This window comes from Typopeltis vanoorti, chromosome 7 (assembly GCF_054136105.1).
Source record: "Typopeltis vanoorti isolate ZY-2024b chromosome 7, IOZ_Tvanoo_1.0, whole genome shotgun sequence".
Taxonomy (NCBI): Eukaryota; Metazoa; Arthropoda; class Arachnida; order Uropygi; family Thelyphonidae; genus Typopeltis; species Typopeltis vanoorti.
Genome location: NC_143555.1, coordinates 118,620,173 through 118,645,741, shown reverse-complemented (window position 1 = coordinate 118,645,741; position 25,569 = coordinate 118,620,173). Strand labels below are relative to the sequence as shown.

At 37.4% G+C, this 25,569-nt stretch overlaps 1 protein-coding gene across 1 annotated transcript in view; it reads right to left on the bottom strand.

The window, feature by feature from the left end:
* The window catches only part of LOC150104996 (angio-associated migratory cell protein), a 151,834-nt gene that overhangs the window by 117,548 nt on the left and 8,717 nt on the right, over nt 1-25,569 (bottom strand). Inside the window, exons 2-3 of the mRNA XM_090396092.1 lie at nt 20,837-20,903; nt 4,895-5,059 (exon numbers count right to left, since the gene is read on the bottom strand). Coding sequence (XP_090252218.1) covers nt 4,895-5,059; nt 20,837-20,903 — 232 coding nt within the window. The remainder of the gene's footprint in view (nt 1-4,894; nt 5,060-20,836; nt 20,904-25,569) is intronic.

The window sequence follows — 25,569 nt, the reverse complement described above, 5'->3', positions numbered from 1 at the left end:
TATTTTAACATTCGGCTATATAGTCATACAAGTGATTTTCCTTAAAAAAAATAATACACACACACACACACACACAGTCCGACCACAGATCTGAGACCCTCGGTTGGCAATGTGCTAAGAAGTCAATTCATGTTGAAGAGGAGAAAAAAATAAGGTGATGTATAAATTCATTACCAACACGAAAAATCGTGCTTTATACGTACATGTTCCAACTGTTGTACAAGCAAAATAGTTAAAATTTAAAAACTAGAATTTTCATAAAAGAAAAGCTAATTTTCCAACGTATAATAATAAACACTCATCTCACGAAATGCACTGATACCCTATTATCGGAATGGATTTGCCTTCTGACATGCACAGAAGTGTTGAGGGGATGCTCTGTGACTCACATCTGAGTCACAGAGCATCTATGCCAAACATAAGGAGTTTGCTTTGCCTGAACCTGGCTGTGCTAAGAACATAATATAAAAATAAGTGAAGAAGAGTGAATAAATATACAAAATTCATTTTTCATTGTAAACTGTTACGTAACTTGAAATTTACGTAAGTCAAATTTGTAAATTACATACGTACAATAAAATGTTCAATGGCTACTCATACTGCTGTCTTACATTTTTTGGCATTAATCAGATATTTTCCATTTTTAATATTGTTAATTTTTGGGGCGATTAAAAAAAAATTCAATTATAAAAAAATGTATCAATTGTATTTGAATAATATACATACTGTAAATATGTACTATATGTATTTGTATGTTTCTTGAATCGTTCAAACCATCCAGCACTAGCTTTAAATGTACTCTCCACATCCATGATGCTGGCTTGCACTTTTAAATCCTTATATAAGGATATAAAAGTGCAGGCTTAGGATATAGCCTTCTATATATAAGGATATAGCCTTCTCCTGGATCATCAGAAAACTTAACAGTATCTACTTCTGTGTCAGATTATCGATCCAGCGAGACAACAATTTCTCCATCTCTGATATCAGGCCTAGCCTCTTCTTAATAATTGTGCCCTTCAACGCTACTGCACCTTTCGTACTTTCAACTATGCGAACTTTATCCTTCACTATTGTATTCACTGTCGAAATAGGTCGATTTATTTTCCTGTTTGACGAGCTGTTTAATTTGTTCATACGTGCTAATAGATTTATCACGTAACTGAGAATTTACATAAGTCGCATGTTACATAACTCGGGTGTAACTGTATAATGATTATCTAATGTGGCATTGTTGAAAATGTTGGATTTGTTATGTGTCTGAGTATAAACGTATAAAAAAAAATATATAATAAAAATTAAACTTATAAAAAAGGTATGAGAATGATTAAGCAGATAAGCTGAATTAATTTGCACAAGCTACCTATATACTTATATGTCAGTGTTTAAATTCGCAGTTAGCATATCAGTATTAGTATGGCATTGGACAGTAGTGATTAGTCAGTGTATGATTCACCTGCTGTTCATTGCTCCTTTCTCAGCATTGAATCAGTTAGTCTCAGACCGTGGAGGTTTTTCCTCAAGTTGCTCCAGTTTTCCCTCTCACAAACATAAAACCAACTGAACACATTTTAGTTTTAATTACGTGTGTGTGTGTGTGTGTGTGTGTATGTGTGTGTGTGTGAGGTATCTGATGATTTTTCATTCGGACCCACCACATTTTACATTTTAATAAATTAGGTGACTAATTTATTAAACAATCCTATGTTAGAAAAAGTGGAAAAAAAATTGAAATATAATCACCATCATCATCAAATTCCTGCCATGTACCCTCAAGGGGTGTACAGGATATGATAGTACTACATGAAAAAAATTACATCATTACTAATTTCCTATCTACAATTTTCCTCCAAATCAGTCTGTTACTTGTCAAGGCTTCAACATTATCAGATCTTATATTTCTATCATCTAAGGCACTTTGTACCGCATTAATCCACCTATATCTTGGTCTTCCTCTGAGTCGTTTTGCTGCCAACCTGGCAGAGATTTGCTAAATATAATTAAATGTATTAATAACCAGATAATATTAAGCAGATAAAGGTTCCTAACATCACAGATAGGAATTGAACCTGCACCTACCAAAGGGCTTCATCTATGCCAACTGAGCTACGGAAGCTCATACTTTCAAGTTATTTCCTATATCACTTATGTACAAATTAAACAGCAACGGTCCCAAGCACTGAATTTACAGCAAATCACTAGTCGCCTGATTCTGTCCCTCCATATAACACTTTTTGATATCTGTCCAGCAGCCACCCTCTTCTCCACAAAACAAGTGTTATATCCATCCTCATTTGTATAACAGAGTTCCATGTGGTATTCAGTCAAAGCCACTGCAAAATCCAGCAGAATCATCGTGTAGTCATTTCCTTTATCCAACTCAGCTGTTACCCTTTTATAAAAAGTCAATAAATTACTAAGGCATGACTGCCTTTTCACACAGCCATGTTGACCCTCATACAGTATCTTATTCTTATCTACCCATTCTTGAATTCTCTTTTGGAACAATTTTTCCAGTACTTTTACCACCACACCTTAGATACTGATTGGTCTATAATTTGCTACTGCAGTCTTAGAACCTCCCTTATGCAAGGGTATTATTTTCCCTCTTTCCACTGCCTTGTGATTCAACCAGAGGTTAGACTTAATTAAAGAGCCCAGTCGGAGGCATTTCCAGTTCCCTTGCACATTCTCACAAAACCCTAGCTGATATCCCGTCTAATTCTACAGATGTATTTATATTGAGATTCTGCAATATCCTAAGAGCCTCCACAATTTATTCACTTCTGTTCCCACATCAGCCAGTCTCAGTCACATATGTTACAGAAGTAACCTCACTTGAATGATATACCCTTGCAAAGTGGTCACTCAATAACTCAACTATTTTATCTGCTTCTGTCATTTTGTCACCACCAGTGCTCATTAAGGTTAATCTTCAAATCATTATTCCTCTTATTTGCCATGTAAAAAAAAAAAAAGTCTTTAGGATTTCCTTTGGCCTGCTTGGCTAGATTCTTCTGATTTTGGTCACTTTTTTTTTTTGCCTGAGCCTTGTACTGTTCAGGAGTGCTAGTCACCTTTCTACCCTCAACAGCATTTTCTTCTTTTGCAGCTTGTGCTTAATGATATTACTCATCCATCTAACTCCAACCTGATATTAACCCTCCTTACCTTAGTTATACAATTTAACATTGCTTTCTCTAGATGACCATTAACTATATTCCATGCACTAGTAAGAATTACTTAATTAAGAATAAGAATAAATTACTTAAGAATTAATTACTTTGATTGGTGAAAGTGATCACTGCATGTTCACTTTCACCAATCAAAGGCAATATGATCACCTTGTTTATGGATAGATCTTCTGATCCTGTGACCAGGTCCAATACTCTCCCACCCCTAGTCACCTCCATCACATGCTACCTCAAGTAATTATCTCTCAATAAATTCCATTTCTTTCTTGCCATGTGATCTTTCTTCCTTCCAGTCTATATCTCCATAGTTGGTCCTCCCATAATAATCACTTGACCTGCAGTCATTGTACTAATTTACCAACGAATATCTTCCAGATCATCCATAGAAACCCCTGGCCTATAGACAACCAACTGTATATTTTGTCCTACTGGCCTTGATCTCACACCAAGCTGCTTCAAATGAACAGCCCCCACACTCTCCAAACCTGTATCCTATTCTTTTTGGTTGCATTTCATCTGCTATCATCAGCAGTTCCCCTTCCCCATCCTATATTCTCTATCTTCCCTGAAAACACAAAACCCTCACATTCTATCCCTGTAACTACATCATCTGTTGTTAGCCAGTTCTCACTAATGACTATAACTTTTGGCAAGGTTGCACTAACCAACACCAAAAACGCCTCCCTCTTGTTCCTGGTACTTCTGGCATTAGTATACAGAAATTGAAGCATCCCTTTAGGACTCCAATTGAGCTGAATTGACTATCCTATTCAACATTTATGCTTGAGAGACCAGATTTTGCACTTGGTCATTCTCACACTCACTCACCTCATGGGTACCTTCACACAAACTCATCTGCTTCCGATCTAAATGCTTAAGTTGTCCTGAATTTGTGTTTCAGCATGCTCAGTGAACAAAGCTCTCTCTCTCTCTCTCTCTCTCTCTCTCTCTCTAGACACCTAACACCAAAACCATTCAGATGCAGTCCATCAGCATTATACAAATTCTTCTTTCTCTCAAAGACAGACAACAGTTACAAAAATCCTATATTATTCTTTCTACACAACCTATGTATTGATTCATTTGATACCAATGCCCTCCTCTTCAGTTTACCTTCATTGTAGCGTGGCAGGAGACTTAAATCTTCACCTTCTCGTTCTTCAGTTTGTTTCATCTAACAACTTCTTTACATCCTCTCTTATAGAATATTTCTCACCTCTGAGACTATTTGTGCCAACCAAGACAATTAGTTCTTTTGCCTTACCTTTCTGCATCTGGATAGTGTGACTAATATCATGAATATTTTTCACCAGGGAAACACAATTCTGTTACACTTTCATTAAGTACTCCCCTGGTCACTGAATCTCCATACACAATTTTCTCCTTAACTTGTTTTTCTTGATTGTTTGCTCAGTCTCTATTATTACTTTAGACCTCCTGCTTCTTTCTCTTCTCAGCCCTGCTAATCTCTTTTCACTTCTGCAACTTTTCAATATTGTATAGCTGGTATAATAATGACTGAATCTTTTCAAACCCATAAAATATGGAGACCTATGTTATGAATAATTCAGAGGTATCTTTAAATGCTAAAATTTGATCAATGTTAAAACACATAATTTTTAAGATTTAATTTTTAGTCGTGTCAAATTTCATTCACTCCAAGAAAAGAGTGCAAATACATATTACTATGCCTTACTTACCAGTATGTTTAGAAAAGGTTACTTCAGAATCATCTGCTGCAGAAGCAGCAGCATGATAAGAAGCAAGGACAGTATCATTTGCAAGTACTGCTGGCTCTCCTTCTTCTTCTGCATCATCATCATCTATATATTCTTGAATATCCACACCTTCAATAATTTCAATATCTGAAAATAATATTAAAAAACCTTCAACATCCTAATTTATAAACTAACATAAAAACAAGTACACTGTATAATGATTCTGAATAGGCAAAGAAATTTATAATTTTTTTTAAACAAGAACTTTCCAACTCAAAACAGAAACAGATAATATAAGCTTATTCATTACAAAGATAATAAGCCAAAAGGCTATTTTACCGGCAAAATTGTTAATTAAGAGGGAGATGTTAAATCCCGTTTTATTTTATAGCCGGGTACGAAACTCGGGTCGAAATCCATCGACATTCATAGAGTTTCAATGCCGAAAATACTATCGGCGGAACCAAGTGTAAATGATCACTTGGATAGTACAACACCAGGGCAACTCCATGCAAAAGGTGGAACAAGCTCCCTCACTAACTTTAATATTCTTTCATAATGTAAAACCCAGCTTCTAAAAGATGTATATATATTGTTTTACATTATGAGAAGAGGTCACTACCCAGACCGGTTTCAACCTTTTTTGAGGTCTCATCAATGAGTAGGTAGACCTGGGTACAACACCAGGGCATGGAGTTGCCCTGGTGTTGTACTATCCAAGTGATCATTTACTTGGTTCTGCCGATAGTATTTTCGGCATTGAAACTCTATGGATGTCGATCGATTTCGACCCAAGTTTCGTACCCAGCTATAAAATAAAACGGGATTTAACATCTCCCTCTTAATTAACAATTTTGCCGGTAAAATAGCCTTTTGGTTTATTAACTTTGTAGTCAACAATATTTAACATTATATAGTACGGCACTTCGGCAATTCGATAGTAGAATATGCAAGTTTCTGTTCACTTAAAATCTTATTATTCCAGGTCTACCTACTCACTGATGAGACCTCAAAAAAGGTTGAAACCGGTCTGGGTAGTGACCTCTTCTCATAATGTAAAACAATATATATACATCTCTTAGGAGCTGGGTTTTACATTATGAAAGAATATTAAAGTTAGTGAGGGAGCTTGCTCCACCTTTGCATGGAGTTGCCCTGGTGTTGTACTATCCAACTGATCATTTACACTTGGTTCCGCCGATAGTATTTTTGGCAGTGAAACTCTATGGATGTCAATGGATTTCGACCCGAGTTTCGTACCCGGCTATAAAATAAAACGGGATTTAACATCTCCCTCTTAATTAACTTATTCATTATTTCCTAGAATATACTTGCAAGTGATATCAGGATACTACATGTGTCTTTTATGATATTTAACCACCATTTTCCTGTCAACCTTGTTCTTTCACAATTGTCTTTTATTTGTTAGGACTCCAATTTTATCAGCCATTAAGATCAGGAATTTGAGCAAATCAGGCTGAGCAAAATGAAAGATGTCATGAATGCAACATGTATATATGGCAGAATGTGAAGAGTGTGTTTGTGGAGAAACTGAACAGAAGACAAAAGAGGATATGGATATGTCAAAAGTGTGATATTCTGTTGGACCATGAATTATTAGTATATGTGAAACTGGCTGACAATGGAATGAAAGAGTGCATGATTGCAAGAGCAAATGACCATAACAGAAGCAACTGCTGATACAAATGACTATAAATCATGGAACAGAAGCAAGCACAACTACAGAAATGAAAGTAAGTATAGTTCACAAAATGAAAGAAATGATGGAAGCAAACGAATGTCAGAATGAGGAAACGAAAGAAACAAATGATACACTGACAGATAGTGTAACTGCCAGGATATGGGACTTGAATAACGAGTTGTTTAGAATGAGAAGTGAAATGAAAAATGTGTAGTGAGATGAAAAGTTTAGTGAATCAGAATGAACGAGAACAAGAATGCAAACAGTTAGAACAAAGGAAAGTGGAGAAAAATACAGGTGACAAATGACTTGAAAACAGCAATGTATGGAGATTGATTCCATTATTAGAGGTGTGGTAAATGAAAGATTCCATAAGGTGTGTTTTCCAAGAGGGAGAATTAGCAGGATAATTGATGTGTTAGATAAGAGAAGCAGATGAGCAAGATGGTGGTTGTTGGAACAAATGACTTGTAAGGACATGTAAGAATGGATATCAATAAATTGTTGAGGAGAGTGAAAGATAACAGTGTGTTGGAAGGGTGGTTGGTGTGTTACCTAGATATGATAATGGTGAGTTGAGACAAAGAGCAGGAATCATGAAAGGTATGCAGGCACAGCTGTGTGAGGAGAAGGGAACACAGTTTGTGAATCTGTGGCATGCATTTGAAGGAAAGATGGAAATGTTTATTAATAAAACACAAAGACCACAGTAATAACTTTTAATTAATAAAGGTACAAATATTTCGTACTGAAATTAACAGTACATCTTCAGTGTCACACAAACAGTTAAAAGAATGGAATACAAAGTAAACAACAGTCGGTGGATCACCAATTAACATTGTTGCCGCGTGCTAGGAGATTAATTACTAAATATTATTAAAGAATCATTTAAAGATACTTAATTTTTATTGATGATTGCATAAAATAAGTCTCCCAGATTTTTGAGAGAGAGAGAGAGAGAGAGAGACAGACAGTCATTTCGATTCCCACGTATATTCCTATCAACAAAATTTCTTATTTATTGCCATCTACAAAAGATAAACTGCCACCTCTATCTTTGGTGGGTGTTTACCAAATCCATGTGAATGCAATGTTTCTTATTTTGAACAAACAGGCCGTTCTGTGGAAAAAAGAATTAAGGAACATCAATATTATATTGAATACATGAAACCTCATAAGTCTGGTCTAGCACAACACAGCATTGACACTACTCATAATATCCAGTGGGATAAAGCTCTTCTCCTCCATAGATGCAGGTTCAAATATGAATGCCTCTTTAAAGAAAGTTGTGAAGCTATTTTACATCAGCTGATTCTAAATCGAAATGACTATCTCTCTCTCTCTCAAAAATCTGGGAGACTTTTATTTTATGCAATCATCAATAAAAATTAAGTATCTTTAAAGGATTATTTAATAATATTTAGTAATTAATCTCCTAGCACGCGGCAACAATGTTAATTGGTGATCCACCGACTGTTCTTTACTTTGTATTCCATTCTTTTAACTGTTTGTATGACACTGAAGAGTACTGTTAATTTCAGTATGAAATATTTGTACTTTTAATAATTAAAAGTTATTACTGTGGTCTTTACATGTTTTATTATTAAATATACTATGCTACAGGTACCTCTAAAGATAAGACAGAAATGGTAAAAAACAGTGATGGGTCGCATTTGGATTTCGAGCAAGTCAGTTAAACTATTGCTGTAAGGAGGAATGAGTGATGTGAGCAAGAGAGCAGAAGAAGTAAGAAGTAAAGCAACAGATCAGGAGAGCAGAACTGGTGAGGCTGAAGTTACTGTAAATGAGAACAGTAATACTGTGAGTGATAACGATAGAATGAGAATACAAGATGGACAGGGAAAGGGGGGGGTGTCAGGGTCGACATAGTATAAGGAGAGTGGATGTTGAAAGTAGTAGTGAATGTGTGTATGGGAATGGGATAGCCTAGGATGTACTGGATGTGGTTGAGTCTGAAGAGATAGATATATAGGTTAAGGTGATAAAGGCAATTTGGAATGGCTAGGTGTGGTGAAATTACAATCTATGAGTGCCATGAGTAGGATTGGTTACAGACCTAAAAGTGAATTGCCATGTTTATTTACAAATGCCTGGAGCATCAGAAATAAAGGAGATGAAACGGTTTCATTGACTGAGTTTGCACATCCAAAAATGGTTGGAATAAGCAAATATTGTTGAATAAAGATGATATCCTGATGGGAATAGAAATCCTGATGGGAAGAGTATGATGTTTTCTGTGAGGATAGAAAGGACTAAATATAAAGGTAAACTAAATATAGAAATAGACAACAGAATCAGCAAAGCTGGTATCGTGGGAAGTCAATTGAATAAATTCATATGGAATAAGAAAGAAATTAGTCGGAACACTAAATTAGCTGTATACAAGACTGTGTTCAAACCAATTTTAACTTATGGATCTGAGAGCTGGGTCAGAAGTAAAACACTTGACCAAAGACTAGAGACCGCAGATATGAGAGTCCTGAGAAAGATTAGAGGCGTGAACAGATGGCATCAATGGCAATATCATATTAAAAATGAGGATATTAGGAAAGAACTTGACATTGTCAGCATCCAGGAATGCGTTAGCAGAGCTAATCTCAGATGGTATGGTCACTTAAATAGAATGGGAGAGGAAAGATTAGCAAAACAAGTGTTCTCTGCCAGGTTGGCAGGAAAATGACCCATAGGAAGACCAAGATATAGGTGGATTGATACGGTACAAAGTGCCTTAGAAGATAGAAATATAAGATCTGGTAATGTTGGGGTCTTGACAAGTAACAGACTGATTTGGAGGAAAATTGTAGATAGGAAGTTAGTAATGATGTAATTTTTTCATGTAGTACTGTCATATCCTGTACACCCCTTGAGGGTACATGGCAGGAATTTGATGATGATAGAAAGGACAAGAAGGAAGGTGCTGTTAATGGCAGAAAGTGAATTATGTCCATGCAAAGTGGAGATGCAAGCCACAAATACTGGCAATGGTTTTGAGTCAGTATGGTGACAGGAAGAGATATTTAGTTGGATGCTGATATAGGCTACGGAATGTGGAGGATGATGATGAAGAAATGTAAAAACAACTTTGGTTAGTGAACAAGGGAAAGATGATTATTATGGATGATTTTAATTATAGCAGAATAGATTGGAATGAAGATATTGCATTTGGGAATAAGGAAAATGAATTTCTTGAGTTCTTGAGAGACAACTATCTTAGGCAGCATGTAAAGAAATGAGGATTGAGAATTTTAGATGCAAAAAATCTGGTAAACACATTCTTACACTATTATATTTACGGCTATTTGCCTGATTCTGTTTAGGAGTGCCCCAGTTTAAATGCCATTGGCTCTTTTCTCACAGATTCTTAGGGCATTGCAGATGTATATTTATCAATAAATATATGTTACATAGAGGACAAGAAATTTGCACATACCTTTTTCTGGGTGTTTTGGCTCTTCTTTCGCATTGTCGAAACTACTGTGTGTGGGGGGGGGGGGGGGAGTTTTGGCAAGTGGGAGAATTGAAATACAAATGGAAAAAACCCAGGTTTTTTGAATGACATATATATACATATATATTATAACGGATGGGCGAAGCGTTTTCTTATATTTATATGAGGTGGGAAAGGGTGAAAGGGGTTGAAAATAGCAACTGATTTTTAGAGGAGGGGGAGAAGGGGTTTGACGGGGGGGGTGCGGTCCGTTTCGACTATTCTTGGTCGTCGTCTGAACACATGGAGGAAGTGGATGCTATGTCAGGTCAGGTAGGTGCTTTTGCTTTTGAAGTGTTTGTGTTATCGCCTATTGGTCGGGGTTGTGACCTCAATTTTATGTTGTGAAGCTTCCAAACCTCGGAGATTATGTAGGGCCTGTGTACGTTGATAGAGTCCAGTCACACTTCATGGCTATTGTTTCCGATATTCTAAGCATTGTTTCATTGTCTTGTCTGTCTACTATGATGGCCTTGTCGATCTGCGGGGTATGTTTTTGTTCAAGGGCGTGGACAGCTATTTCCGTTTTTCCTGTGCTTTAGATTTGATTTTTCTTTTTGATGTTGCGTTTTTTAGTATTTAAATGTTCTGGAATAGGGATGTTACAATCGCAGAAGTGTTCTTGTAGTCTTGGCCATAAAGATCCCCTGTGTAGGTGATATCACAGTCTTTTTGGCAGGGAAATTTATAGACTACGTTGTGGTGTTCAAATATTTATTTTTGTGTCTGAGATTGAGTGGGTTTTAGGAAATTTGCCAATTTTTGGTTTGTGGTGAATACCAGTTTGTAGTCGGTATGTTTGAAGATGTATTTGTAGGCTTTGTATGTGTTTTGGGTGTACGGTAGTTTGATCATTTTTTGTGTAGGGAAGTTTATTTTGGTACTTGGGTTGTTTTGGCAGTTTTTGGCAGTCTTGTTTGCGTAACTTATTAGTTGTGTAGGATAGTTGCGATTTTCGAAGATCTGTGTTAGATTTTTATTTCTGCGTTTAGATTACTCTGATTGGTTGAAAATTTGTACGCATTTATGAATTGTGATAAGATGACCAATTTTTTAACGGAATATGGATGGTGAGTGGAAATGGAAGTAGTTTCTGATATATGAGGGTTTGTGGTATACTTTCGTGGCTATTTTGTTGTTTGTTCTGGTTAGTGTCAAGTTTAAGAAATTGATGGATTTGTTCTGTTCAGTTTCTATGGTGAATTTTAGTCTGTTGCTGTAACTGTTTAGGGACGCTTTTAAGGTGGTGACGTGTGTGTGGGATTTCCAATGCACAGAATATCGTCCATGTATCTGCCATAAAATGTGATGCCGGGGGGGGGGGGGGAGTAGGAGTGATTCTATGTGTGCTAGGAATAGTTCCACTAGTTGTCAGCTGATGTTTTCGCCCATGGGAAGTCCGAAGATTTGAATGTACATGTGTTGTTGTTGAACTTGAAGAAGTTTACCGAGATTATTAGTTTTATTAGGTTAATAATGTCATTGGGTGTTAGTTTAGTATGAGAGTGTAGGGTGGGGTCTTCTGTGAGTAGTGTGTGTACGATGTCTAAAGTTCTGGGGACATCCACGTTGGTGTATAAGGAGGCCGCATCCAATGAAGTGAGGCTGTCTTCTTTGGATAGGGTTAGGTTTTTTATTTTTATTTTTTGAAAAGGTCATCCAAGTTTTTTATCATGAAGTTAGATGCTGTAATTAATGGTTTTAGAAGTTTCACTATGAATTTCAATAAAGGAGCTGTAGTGTTGTTTTTGTAGGATCTTTTGGCCTCGTCGGGTACCCGTCTTTGTGGATTTTTATTTGTCCGAACATACGAGGGATGCGTGTGGTGCGGGGGTTGTGTTTTTCATTGTGGTTTTGTCTATTTTGTCTTCGTTTCTTAGGGTGTGTATGGTACTGTTGATTTGTTCAATGAGGTCAGGGGGAGGGGGTCAATTTGGATTTTTTGGAAGGTGTGTTAGTCAGTTGAGATAGCTTTATTTTGTTGTGGTAATCAGTTAGGTTTGTGATGACTACTGTATCCCCTTTGTCAGCTTTATTGATAATAATGTTCGGGTTTCTTTTTAGGGATAATAGGGCTTTTTGTAAGTTGAGGGCGATGTTTGGTTTTATTATTTTACTGTTTATGATGTTGTTAATTTTGTGGAATATTGTTTCTTTGTTAGGGTCATACTCTAATTTCGCTTGTATTTCGGTAATGATGTCTCTGTTTTGTATGTATTTTGGGGATACGCCAAAGTTTAGTTCTTTGTTCAGGATAGTGATTTCGTCGGGTGTGAGGTTGTGGTGAGAGAGATTGATGATGGAATTGTTTTTTGTGGGTTTTAAGGCAGTAATATCCAAAGGGTTGGAAGCAGCGTGACTGTTGTATTGGGTGTTTGTTAGTGCGTACCATTTCTTTGCGTGTCGAGCATCTAATAATACCGTGTAGTCGTTGATGTGAGATTGGGTATTATCCCAAAAAACTTCCCATTCGTTTAGGGTCAGCAGCGTTTTCAATCTGTTTTTTTTTTTATTTTGTGAATGTATGAATATGCCTGTTGCTTCTTTTTAAATCTGTTGTTTAAAAAGAAGCGACAGTTTAAAAAGAAGCAACAGAAGCAACAAAAATTTGCTACCGGGAAGCCCGGTAGCAAATTTTTTTGCTTCCGCGAATCGTGCTGTTGCCGCGTGCTGCGAATTTTGGTGTGATGTTGTGATCTTTTCAAAAATAAAAATAAAAAACCTAACCCTATCCAAAGAAGACACCCTCACTTCATTGGATGTGGCCTCCTTATACACAATGTGGATGTCCTCAGAACTTTAGACATTGTACACACACTACTCACAGAAGACCACACCCTACACTCTCGTACTAAACTAACACCCAATGACATTAATAACCTAATAAAACTAATAATCTCGGCAAAACTTCTTCAAGTTCAACAACAACATGTACATTCAAATCTTCGGACTTCCCACGGGCGAAAACATCAGCTGACAACTAGCGGAACTATTCCTAGCACACATAGAATCACTCCCCCCCCCCCCCCCCCCGGCATCACATTTTATGGCAGATACGTGGACGATATTCTGTGCATTGGAAATCCCACACACACGTCACCACCTTAAAAGCGTACCTAAACAGTTACAGCAACAGACTAAAATTCACCATAGAAACCGAACAGAACAAATCCATCAATTTCTTAAACTTGACACTAACCAGAACAAACAACAAAATAGCCACGAAAGTATACCACAAACCTTCACATATCGGAAACTATCTCCATTTCCACTCATACAATCCATATTCCGTTAAAAAATCGGTCATCTTATCACAATTCATAAATGCGTACAAATTTTCAACCAATCAGAGTAATCTAAATGCAGAAATAAAAAAACTAACACAGATCTTCGAAAATCGCAACTATCCTACACAACTAATAAATTACGCAAACAAGACTGCCAAAAACTGCCAAAACAACCCAAGTACCAAAATAAACTTCCCTACACAAAAAATGATCAAACTACCGTACACCCAAAACACATACAAAGCCTACAAATACATCTTCAAACATACCGACTACAAACTGGTATTCACCACAAACCAAAAATTGGCAAATTTCCTAAAACCCACTCAATCTCAGACACAAAAAGAAATATTTGAACACTACAACGTAGTCTATAAATTTCCCTGCCAAAAAGACTGTGATATCACCTACACAGGGGATCTTTATGGGCAAGACTACAAGAACACTTCTGCGATTGTAACATCCCTATTCCAGAACATTTAAATACTAAAAAACGCAACATCAAAAAGAAAAATCGAATCTAAAGCACAGGAAAAACGGAAATAGCTGTCCACGCCCTGGAACAAAAACATACCTCGCAGATCGACAAGGCCATCATAGTAGACAGACAAGACAATGAAACAATGCTTAGAATATCGGAAACAATAGCCATGAAGTGTGACTGGACTCTATCAATGTACACAGGCCCTACATAATCTCCAAGGTTTGGAAGCTTCACAACATAAAATTGAGGTCACAACCCCGACCAATAGGCAATAACACAAACACTTCAAAAGCACCTACCCGACCTGACATAGCATCCACTTCCTCCATGTGTGTTCAGACGACGACCAAGAATAGTCGAAACGGACCGCACCCCGTCAACCCCCTTCTCCTTCCCCCCCAAAAAATCAGTTGCTATTTTCAACCCCTTTCACCCTTTCCCACCTGATATAAATATAAGAAAACGCTCCGCCCATCCGTTATAATATATATGTATATATATGTCATTCAAAAAACCCGGGTTTTTTCCATTTGTATTTCAATTCTTGCCAAAACTCCCCCCCAACCACACACACACACAGAGTAGTTTGGACAACGCGAAAGAAGAAGAGCCATAACACCCAGAAAAAAAAAAGGTAAGTGCAAATTTCTTGTCCTCTATGCAACATATATTTATTGATAAATATACATCTGCAATGCCCTAAGAATCCATGAGAAAAGAGCCAATGGCGTTTACACTAGGGCACTCCTAAACAGAATCAGGCAAATAGCCGTAAATATAATAGTTTATTAAGAGGAGTAACATGGGAGTTTTCCCAGAAATAATATCCATACGTTCTTACACAATTTCCATAGATAGCTCCTGATTCTCTATTTGTCATATACTGAAAATTTTCACTTGCATAAAACCCCTTTAATATTTTAAAAGTTTCTATCATGGCCCCCTGTTTTCCACCTATCAACTAAATTTTATACCCACAAACCTTCAACTTATCCTCATAGGGAATATTCCACAGACCTGTCACCACCTTGGTCACTCATCTCTGAATCCTCTCTCTACCACTTCCTAGTCCCCCAGAAGTTCCTAGTTCCTAGAAGTCCAGCTGACCAAATCTGTGCACAGTAGTCAAGATGTGGCCAAATCATAGCCTTATAAAGAGGGATAATAACTTCTCTATATTTACTTGTTAGCATGTTTTTCTTCTTTCCCTATGTCACTGACATATAAATTAAAGAGTAGTGGCACTAGTGCCAAACTCTGAGGTACTCCTCTAGTTACCATCATTCTCCTAGATTCTCCCTCACCATATTGTACTCTCTGGTATCTGTCTATAAGACACTCACTATCCATGCTATTAGCCTTATATCCATTCCCATTTGCTCCAGCTTTTGTAATAATTTTCCATGAGGTACTCTGTCAAATGCCTTGGAAAATTCGAGCAGTATCAAAATTGGATAAAGGTAATGGTGAAGCCATTACCTTTATCCAATTCTGCTGTCACTTTATTATAAAATATGAATAAGTTACCAAGACAGGACCTACCCTTTACAAAGCCATGCTGACCACTATAGAGTATCGCATCCCTATCCACCCACTGTTGTATTTTGCCTTTCACCAACTTTTCCAATACTTTAACATCCACTCCTGATATATTATCATTGTAGTTTGCTACCTCTGTCTTGGAGCAGGATATTTAATAAGATAAATATGTGAATGTATTCTGAAGGTCAAAAGACTGAATAAGATTGGTGTCAAATGGACAAATAAAGGAATTCAGCATGAAATTTGGAAAAAGAGGATACTGTGGATGAAAAAAGATAGCAATCAATTGCATGAGGAGTATAAAGAGCAGGCCAGGAAGGTGACTCATTAAGAATAGTAAAACTACAGTATGAGCAGAAATTAGCAAATCAAGCGTAGAAAAATCCTAGAGAGTTTTGCAGATATATGGCAAAGGAAGAATGATTATGGTAAGATGATCCTAATGGATGAAAATGCTAGAATGGTAACTGCTTCAGAAGACATCATTGACATATTCAGTGAACAATTTATAAGGGTTCATCCTCAATCAGGATGAAATCACATAAAAACTTAAGTGTGGAGGACACAGGAGAGGATGGCTTAATTATGAGCAAGCAGGAGGTATATGAGGTAATTAAGCTTGATGTGAATGAGGCGATAAGATTTGATGATATATCACCACATGTCTTAAGGGAATATTCCAGGGAACTGGAACAGTTCCAAGGTTGTAAGAGAGTGGAAAGAAGTGGAATTGTTCCACTGCATAAAGGTGGTGATAAGGCTGTAGCTACAAATTATAGGCCAATCTCTGTATCTGGAGTTGTGGTTAAGGTACTGGAGAGATTGGTGAAGTCTAGAATATAAAAATGGGTTGATAATAGCAGCAATATCTGTGGCGGTCACAGCATGGGTTTGTTAGAGGGAGATCATGTTTAGCTAACTTACTCATGTACTACAACAAGGTGACAAATGTCTTAGACAAAGGAGATACATATACAGTGGTGCAATATTTAGATTCTGCAAAAGCTTTTGATACTGCCACATGACAAGCTGTTAAATAAATTGAAACAGATGGGATTGGATAATAGACTTCTGAGTTGGATCAGAAACTAGCTGTCAGATAGGTATCAGAAAGTTGTATCTAGGGGTGCAATATCCTGAAAGAGGAAATTCACTAGTGGTGTGCTGCAGAGGGGGGGGGGGTCTGTATGGAGTAATTGTTCTTCAATTTATATATTAATGATATTCAGTTTAACTGGTGATGTTTAGCTGTTTGCAGAATGAGGCAAAATTGGGGAGAGCAATCCAGAGTCAAGATGTTATGGCCTTACAGGAGGACTTAAATAGATTGTATGAATGAACAGGTGAGTGGAACTGTTCAATGTTGTTTAATTTGCAAAAGTGTAGTTTTTTGAAATTCAGTAAGTAATGATGGGATGCAAAGTACACACTCAGTGAGGAAACCTTAAAGAAGGTAAAGGAGATGAGAGATCTGTGATTATGGACAAGGACATGAAATTCAGGGACTACACTGCACAAGTTGTGAAGTCATCACATTAGAAAATGGCAATGATGGGGAGGACCTTGACATGTAGAAATAAAGAGGTTATGTTGGAAGTTTTTCCACCTGGTTATACTACAAATTAAATATACCAAGAAATTATATATTTGGTTTAATCCTTTATCCAAGTGTAAGCAAATAAAGTTTGCACCTAAAGTATTTTCAGGACTGGTGCAACTTGTATATAGAAGCTAATGACTTCACATCACTTGCTTAGTATCCCATAATGCAAAGCATATATCCTTGCAGACATGTATAATGCTATGCATTATGGGAACAGTCACTACCTACAGTCAGCATTCTTCGCATAACATCTCAGCAGTTGTTGCTGCTGCTTTCTTTTGCTACTGCATTCTTAATATAACAGCAGCAATTTTTTGGGTAACCCTTACAATTTTTGCAATGTGTCTCCTGAACTGCAGTTCCCTATCTACCAGGATGCCCAGATCTCTTGCTTCCTCCACCTCCTGAAATCCTTCCAACATGATAAACCTCACGTAAAGACAGAAGTCTTCTCTGGCCAAAATGCATAACTTTACACTTAGCAATATTGAAATGACATCCCCATTCTTCATCACAGAGCACCAACCTATTCAAATCCTCGTGTAACCACAACACATCAGAATTTCCTGACATTACTCTTTCTAATTCAGCACCATCAGCAAACAACTGAATATCTCCTTTCACACTGTGAACCATATCGCTGATATATAAATTATAAACAGCAGTTGTTCCAGAACACAACCCTCTGGCAGCCAACTCACCTTCATCCACAACTCAATGGCTCCTATTAGTCAACTAGCCTTGTAACCAAGCTACCAAATGGCTATCCAACTCCATCCTTCTCAATTTCAACAGTAGTTTATCATGTGGTACTCAATCAAATGCTTAAGCAAAATCCAAATAAATCACTGTATAAGCATCTTCCTATCCAATAATCTAATCATCCTATTATAAAATGTAACCAAGTTACTAAAGAACGACCTCCCCTTAACAAGCCCTTGCTGTTCACTCGAAAGCTTTCCATTCTCATCAATCCACATCTGTATTCTGTCTCTAACGATCCTTTTTAACACCTTCAACACTACAGTGTCGAAGGTGTTAAAAAGGTGTTAAATACACGCTGGCCTATAGTTTGACACTATTGACTTGAATTCTCCCTTATATTAGCACTATTTTTCCTTTTTACTCTTCTTGGACTGTACCTGTTGCCAGACTTCTATTGATCAACCACGTCAAGAGTAGGGTACAGCCAGCTCTTTTGCACATTCCCTTAACATTCTTGATGATATGCCACAGACTTATTAGCATCAAGGTTATTTAAAATTCTAAACACTTCCCATTGTCAGTTGTCATTCTTCCTTTCTATTGCTATTCAACACTATTCTTAGCCCCTACTCCTACATGAAATACACCAACAAAATACTCGTTAAACATTTCCACCATATCTTCAGCAGATTTGACTCTTGTTCCATCTACAGCAACTAAAGAAATTTTAAAAACTGGTCATACTAACATATTGTTTCGTAAGTAGATATTTACATTGACATGCTGTAACATGACAAAACAGAACACAAATTTTTTTTTTTTTTAGAATATCCCAATAGCAGGAATTAATGAATGTGTGTGTGTGCTCACTCACACACCCACATCAAATTTTGCATTAAGCTTCGCAAAAAAGCCATAAAAACTTATCACATGCTTAAAGCAGCTTTTGGAAATAATGCCTTAAGCTGCTCAAAGACATTTAAGTGGTTCAAAAGGTATAAAGATGGTCGAATTTCGAATGAAGATGACCCTTGTTCTGGACAACCATTGACACCTGCACACAATTTGGTAGCTTGTGTTAGCAAAACGGTCATCAACAATCAGTGAATTACTGATCAAGAACTGGCCTGTGAAACAGGAATCTCATTTGGATCCTGCCATCAAATTCTGATGGAATATTTGGAAGTGAGGAGAATTGTAGCAAAGTTTGTGCCATGACCTCTCGCTCAGGCTCATTGAGTTTCGGTTTGTCAATGAGCCTGAGCGAGAGGTCATGGCAAAGATTGTGTTGCTCTGGATCCATATTACATCAGGAGAATCATCACAGATGACAAGACATTGGCTACAATACAGAGACAAAGGCTCAGTCATCTCATGCCACCAGCTTATTCAGATCTTTCAACCTATGAGTTTCTGGCTCAAAAGAACATAATAGTCAATACCTCAACCCATCCTATTCATTAGATTTTGCCCTTTTTATATGAGATTGATAACCAGCAAATGGGCTGATAAACTATCTTACTACAGTATCCTCAAATTGGGAAAGGGTTTTGGGTCTTGGCAATATGCCTGGCATGCCCTTGATGCATGTATAAAGGTCTACAGTATTACATTACCCAAAGAACATGCTCTACAGAACAAACATAGACCTCAAGCAAGATTGTGGTTTTTCATTGGACAATGAAAACAATGCAAGTCTCTCCTGGTCCAATAAAACACAGTCTGGTTGGCACATCCTCTGACTAGGGAAAATATGTACTAGCATACATTCCCAACTTTCATGAATAGGCTGTTTTTAATGTTGTTTTACATGACTTCTGACTATGGACTAGGAAAACTTATGAAATGATGAATAGGACATGCATGATGACTTGGATAAGTGTACTCAGGTATGATGATCTCAGTACAGAACTGTGGTTTCAGAAATAACTAAAGCAATATGTGCTAATAAGTGGCTGTATTAGTGCAGTTACATGCTAATAATATTAGGGTAGCTTGATGGGTTGTAATGAACAGTTTGGTGGATAGGAAGAAAAAATCACAGATGTTAAAGTTAGTAAGAAGATTTGACTAAGTAAACACAAAGATATCATCCATACAGTGGAAGGAAATCAAGAGAGTGAAAGTGGGATATACCTAGAAGATATGATAAGGAAGTGAAATGTAAATCATGTTTCAGAAGCAGCTGTAGGCAAGTGGAATGCATTACCAAATGGTGAGAGTGGAAAAAGTGAATATGTTTATGACAAGAGTCAACAGATATGTTGGCAATTGGGGCAGGCTTGATGCAATGGTTCTTTTGACCTTATGAAAGATTGCTAATATTTTGCAAATATTCCAGAAAGAAAATTCTGGATTTTATCAAGTTTATTCAATTAAAGGTCACCCACTTGGTAAGGATTAGTAATAATAAAGTCCAAAGAGAGAATGAACTGAAGCTTCCACTGTTAATAATCTAGTATAATAAAGGCTTAGTGTGTGATGGTGTTTAATAGATCCTTTATTCTTGTTCTTCCCTTCAGGTATTAGGCCTGGTGGCCTGTTACGGAGCTATCTTTAATCTTTCTAAGCCTTACCTGTCCCGAGGATAAGGTGGCTAGCCCTATGCCTCCCGGTGTGTGTGTGTCCTATGTCTGTAGCTGCGTGTGTTCATGGGGCTGGTTTGCCTGCTTGCAGGAGAAAAAAAAACTGATAAACTTATGAAATGATGAATAGGACATGATGAATAGGACGATGACTTGGACAAGTGTACTCAGATATAATGATCTCAGTACGGATCTGTGGTTTCAGAAATAACTACAGCACGTGCTAATAAGAAAAACCGTGCAGTCCAAGACCAGCTAACTTGGCTATGTCTGAGAAAGATCCTTCAGCTCCTCACGTCGATGACAGGAATCAAACCCAGGACACTCCTTTCCCGGGCATATGGTTGCGAAGCACATATCCACTCGGCTAACTGTACAGACAGATCCTTTATTAAAATTGAAAATGTATACATAAAATCCTTTCCAGAAGTATATCAGAAAACAAATTAATTTTTGTTAACATTTTTAAGATTTTCTAATTTTAAAGTAAAATGCATTAGCTACTTACCATCCTCAGTTAACTCATCACTCTCAGCTTCTGAAGGTGGCGGTGGTGTATTGTTAAGCATGATGATCTTCAAAATAAAAATAGCCAGAATCAAACATTTTTTTTCAGCTGAAGTTCATATCACTATATTTCTAATATTATTCAATTAAAAGTCATCCACTTGGTAAGCATTAATACAATAATAAAGTCATACAGACATCCAAAATTATACCAAATGTAACTAGGTGGGGGGGGGGGGGGGTCAAAAGCCAATCAATCCCTAGGACAAAGACTGGCAGTCCATCTTAGATGTGATCTTAGATCCAGCTTAGATCAACATATTTCACATGAAATATACATTACCTTATGAAAAAGTATAGATGGTAAGTGCATCTCCCTTCCCTACAGTCCTAACTTTAAAAGAATCATTTCATGGGAAATACTTCAGTACCAATAATGGGGTTTCTGCTGAAATAATCCCCAGATAACATACAAATCAACAAAACATTTGCTAATAGGAATATGTCTTAAATGTTGCAAATAAAGGCAGAATGGAGACAAATAGCCTGTAAATGTATTTTGTCCAGTAAATGTTTGATTTAACAACAGGAGTACAGTGTGCAGAATTTCTGAAATATCCCTCACATTCAACTTAATTATAAAATTAAAAAAATAAAAAAGACACTCATTTCCATATTTGGAAAATAAAGTCGGAGCTTTATTTTCCAAGTCTTGTGGCAGTAGTCATACTGCATCTTCCAACCCCCAATGTCATTGCATTTGTCTAAAAATGATCCCCAGAATATAAAAAACAACCCATATCATATAGAATAAAAGCCAAAAGGCTATTTTTCTGGCAACCTTAATAATAATGAAGGGGATAAAAATCCTTTGCTGTTTATCTGCCAGTAAGCGAAACTCTAAGAACTAGGACTAAGATCTATGAGTTTCATACTGAAAAACTATCGGCAAATCCAAGTGTAAGTAGCCACTTGGTAGTACAACACCAAGGCAACTCGTATCAAAGGTGGGACAAGCTCCCTTACTATCCTTGATATTTTCTCATAATGTAATTCCCCAGCAGAAATATATGACATAATCAAGAAATTAAAGAACAAGAAGGCACCTGGTCCAGACGGCATCACCAACAAAATAATCAAGTTGCTACCTTGAATAGCCATTGTGCACCTAACCAATATAATCAACTCCATCCTCCGTTTCAAACATTTTCCTTCCAGCTGGAAAGTGGCAGATATAATCCCAATCCATAAACCAGGAAAAGATCCATGCTTACCTCAAAATTATCGGCCCATCAGCTTCATCTCAAACTTGGGTAAGATCGCAGAAAAAGTTATACTCACCAGACTCCAAAACCTCTGTACACAACCTAAACATTCTCCCTAAAGAACAGTTTGGATTCCGCCAGTACCATAGCACCACCCAACAGATACACAGATTAGTAGAATATATCTCCACAGGATATAACTGGCACCAATGCACGGGTGCTGTCTTCCTTGACATAGCCAATGCATTTGATAAAATCTGGCATTATGGACTGCTACATAAAATGATCTCAGCTGGAATACCACTGGAAATGGTACAACTAATTAAATCGTACCTTTCCGACAGGCATATGCAAATCAAGATCAAAGGCACAGTATCAGCCCAGAAACGTCTCACGGCTGGAGTCCCACAAGGATCATTACTAGCTCCAATTCTGTTTTCCATATACATGGCTGATATCCCACACAATCCATTGTCATCCATCCTGGCCCTGTATGCAGATGATACAGCGGTATTAACCAGATCTCTAAAACCACACACAGCCATCAATAAACTACAAGAAAACATACTACAGATTGAGAAGTGGTTCTCTAAATGGAGACTACAAGTAAACCCCCAGAAGAGCATAGCCATACTATTCACCAGAAGACTGATGCTTCCCAAAGAGGACATCCTCCTTTTCAACACAAAAATCCCCTGGAAAACAGAAGTCAAATATCTTGGCATAATACTAGACAAAAGGCTAACTTTCAATTCTCATATCAAGGCTCTCTGTGCAAAGGCATCAAAAGCCATTGCTCAACTCTATCCCCTGATCAACAGGACCAGTAAACTAAACCCCAGAATCAAACTGCTTATCTACAAACTGATGATCCGCCCTATACTCACTTATGCTTCTCCAGCCTGGAGTCATACCACTGATAATAACATTCTCAAATTACAACGAGTACAGAATAAATGCCTTCGTATGATCCTAAGCATCCCATGGTTCATTAGAACTGTGCAGCTCCATCGAGACATAGATGTCCCCTACATATACACTTTTCTGCAAACTACAGCAACAAAGTTCTTCAAAAAAGCATCGGCACACCCCAATGAACTGGTTCGACTAGCTACGAACTACGATGCCACAGACTGCTTCAAATACAAAAGACCCAAAGCCATACTAATCCTCCCCCCGCCTCTGATATTTAACCTCCAAGCCCGCCCAGGGCGAGCAATTAGCTTACAAACATTACCACTCACTGTTTCCATGCCAGATAGCAGGGAACATGAAAAGCGCTTTGCTTCACCCTTAGAAGAAATGTTAATCGTTAATCCTTGTTATCTTCCAGGTCTACCTACTCACTGATGAGACCTCATAAAAGGTTGAAACCAGTCTGGGTAGTGACCTCTCCTCATAATGTAATTACAGTATTACATCCCCTAGGGGCTGTGTTTTTACATTATGAGAAAATATCAAGGATAGTGAGGGAGCTTGCACCACCTTTGATACAAGTTGCTTTGGTGTTGTACTACCAAGTGGTTACTTACACTTGGATTTGCCGATAGTTTTTTGGTATGAAACTCATAGATCTTAGTCCTAGTTCTTAGAGTTTCGCTTACTGGCAGATAAACATCAAAGGATCTGTATCCACCTTCATTAACCCAAATCATAGTTTCACCTCTCTGCATACTTCCTTCTCTCATGCATGCTCCTTTCTATTCCTTTGTCTGAAATTTCCCAAAAAAACATTCTGCAACACAGATAAACTGGCCAGAATATCATTATTATTATATAATATCTCCAAGGAGTCTGGAGACTTATTGAGGGAAATCCAAACTAACTACCTCTCCTTAAACTCATTCACTTTCAGGGAATTCCCAACTAATTCTGGAAATCTATTCCACTCACCACTCTCCTTAAAAAAGTCCCTAGCCTCATCAATTTCCTGCAATCCAGTACCATCAACATAATACACCATATGCAACCTTTTCAAACCTGAAGTGCATAACCTTATGTTTTGCAACATTAAATTGACAACCATTATCCTTTGCCCACAATGCCAATTTAAATTATCCTGCAGGATATATGCATCACCTATATTAATTGGTCTAGTTTTGCATCATCAGCAAACAACTGAATATCCAATCTTAAATCTTTCCCTATATCACTGATATACAAATTAAATTGTAGTGGCCTAGTACAGAATCCTGAGGTATTCCACTAGTCACCCCTTATTCTCCCAGATTCCACTCCACCATATACTATCCTGTGTGTCTGTCTGTCAGCCACCCCTGCCCATCCATCCATGCTCCATTCCCCCTTTGCTCCGACTTCTGTAATAGTTTTCCATGTGGTATTTTATCAAATAGCTTTGCAAAGTCCAGCAATGTCATGGTGCAGCCATTTCTTTTATCCAATTCTGTTGTCACTTTATTATAAAATGTCAATATATTACTAAGACAGGACCTACCCCTTTACAAAGCCATGCAGCCCACTACAGCGTATCGCATCCCTATCCACCCAATGCTGAATTTTACCTTTAACCAACTTTTGCAATACTTTAATAACCACCTGTGATATATTAATTAGTTTGCTACCTCTACTTTGGAGCCACCTTTATGCAATGGAACTATCTTACCTAATTTCCACTCCCCTGGAACCCTGTCAGAACTGAGACTTGAATTTAAAAACTTCATCAGAGGCTGCCAATCTCTTGTGCATGGACTGACATACAATCCAGTCCCATTGCTGTGTTCACATTCATATTTTTCAATATGCTGATCACCTCCTCTTCATTTACTTCAATTCTGATATGCGTCTCTGTCACATCAGCAACTGCAAAATCTCTATCTAGATGATACACCTCTGCAAAATGATCACTCTCTCACTCAGCAACTCAACTATTTCTTTTGCCTCTATCACACCCTCCCCTCCTACCATGAGCACTGTTTAAAGTCATCCTACCATAATCGTTTTTCTTTTTAATTGCTACATAAAAAAAAAACTCTGAGGTTTACTTTGGTCTGTTTAGCTAATTTTCTCTCATAATCTGATTTGCCTTTCTTACCACTTTGTACTGCTCTGAGTATGCTGATCACCTTTTTCTTAATATTACCTCCACAGCTGTTGATACTGCTCTCAAAAAATCTCTTACCACTTCCATGCTATATCGACATTTTTTTCTTTGTAGCTTCTCAAACCAACAGTGGCTTAGTGATAGTGTCTTTGGCCATAATTCAAAACAACTCAACCCAATTCGTCGGAATTGTCCAATCCAAAGTAAGATACCATCCTCTCTATCTAGTCTGCTTTATAATGGTTTAATTCAGTGCTTGGGAATGTTGCCAAGAGATAACAGCTATCAACAAATGGTATAAAAAATAAAAAAATGTGTACAGTAATTCTGATTAGTTATTTTAATGTTCTGTGTGCACTACCTTACCATTGCAGAGTTTGCTCTCACTGAAAAATTTTAAGAACTCCA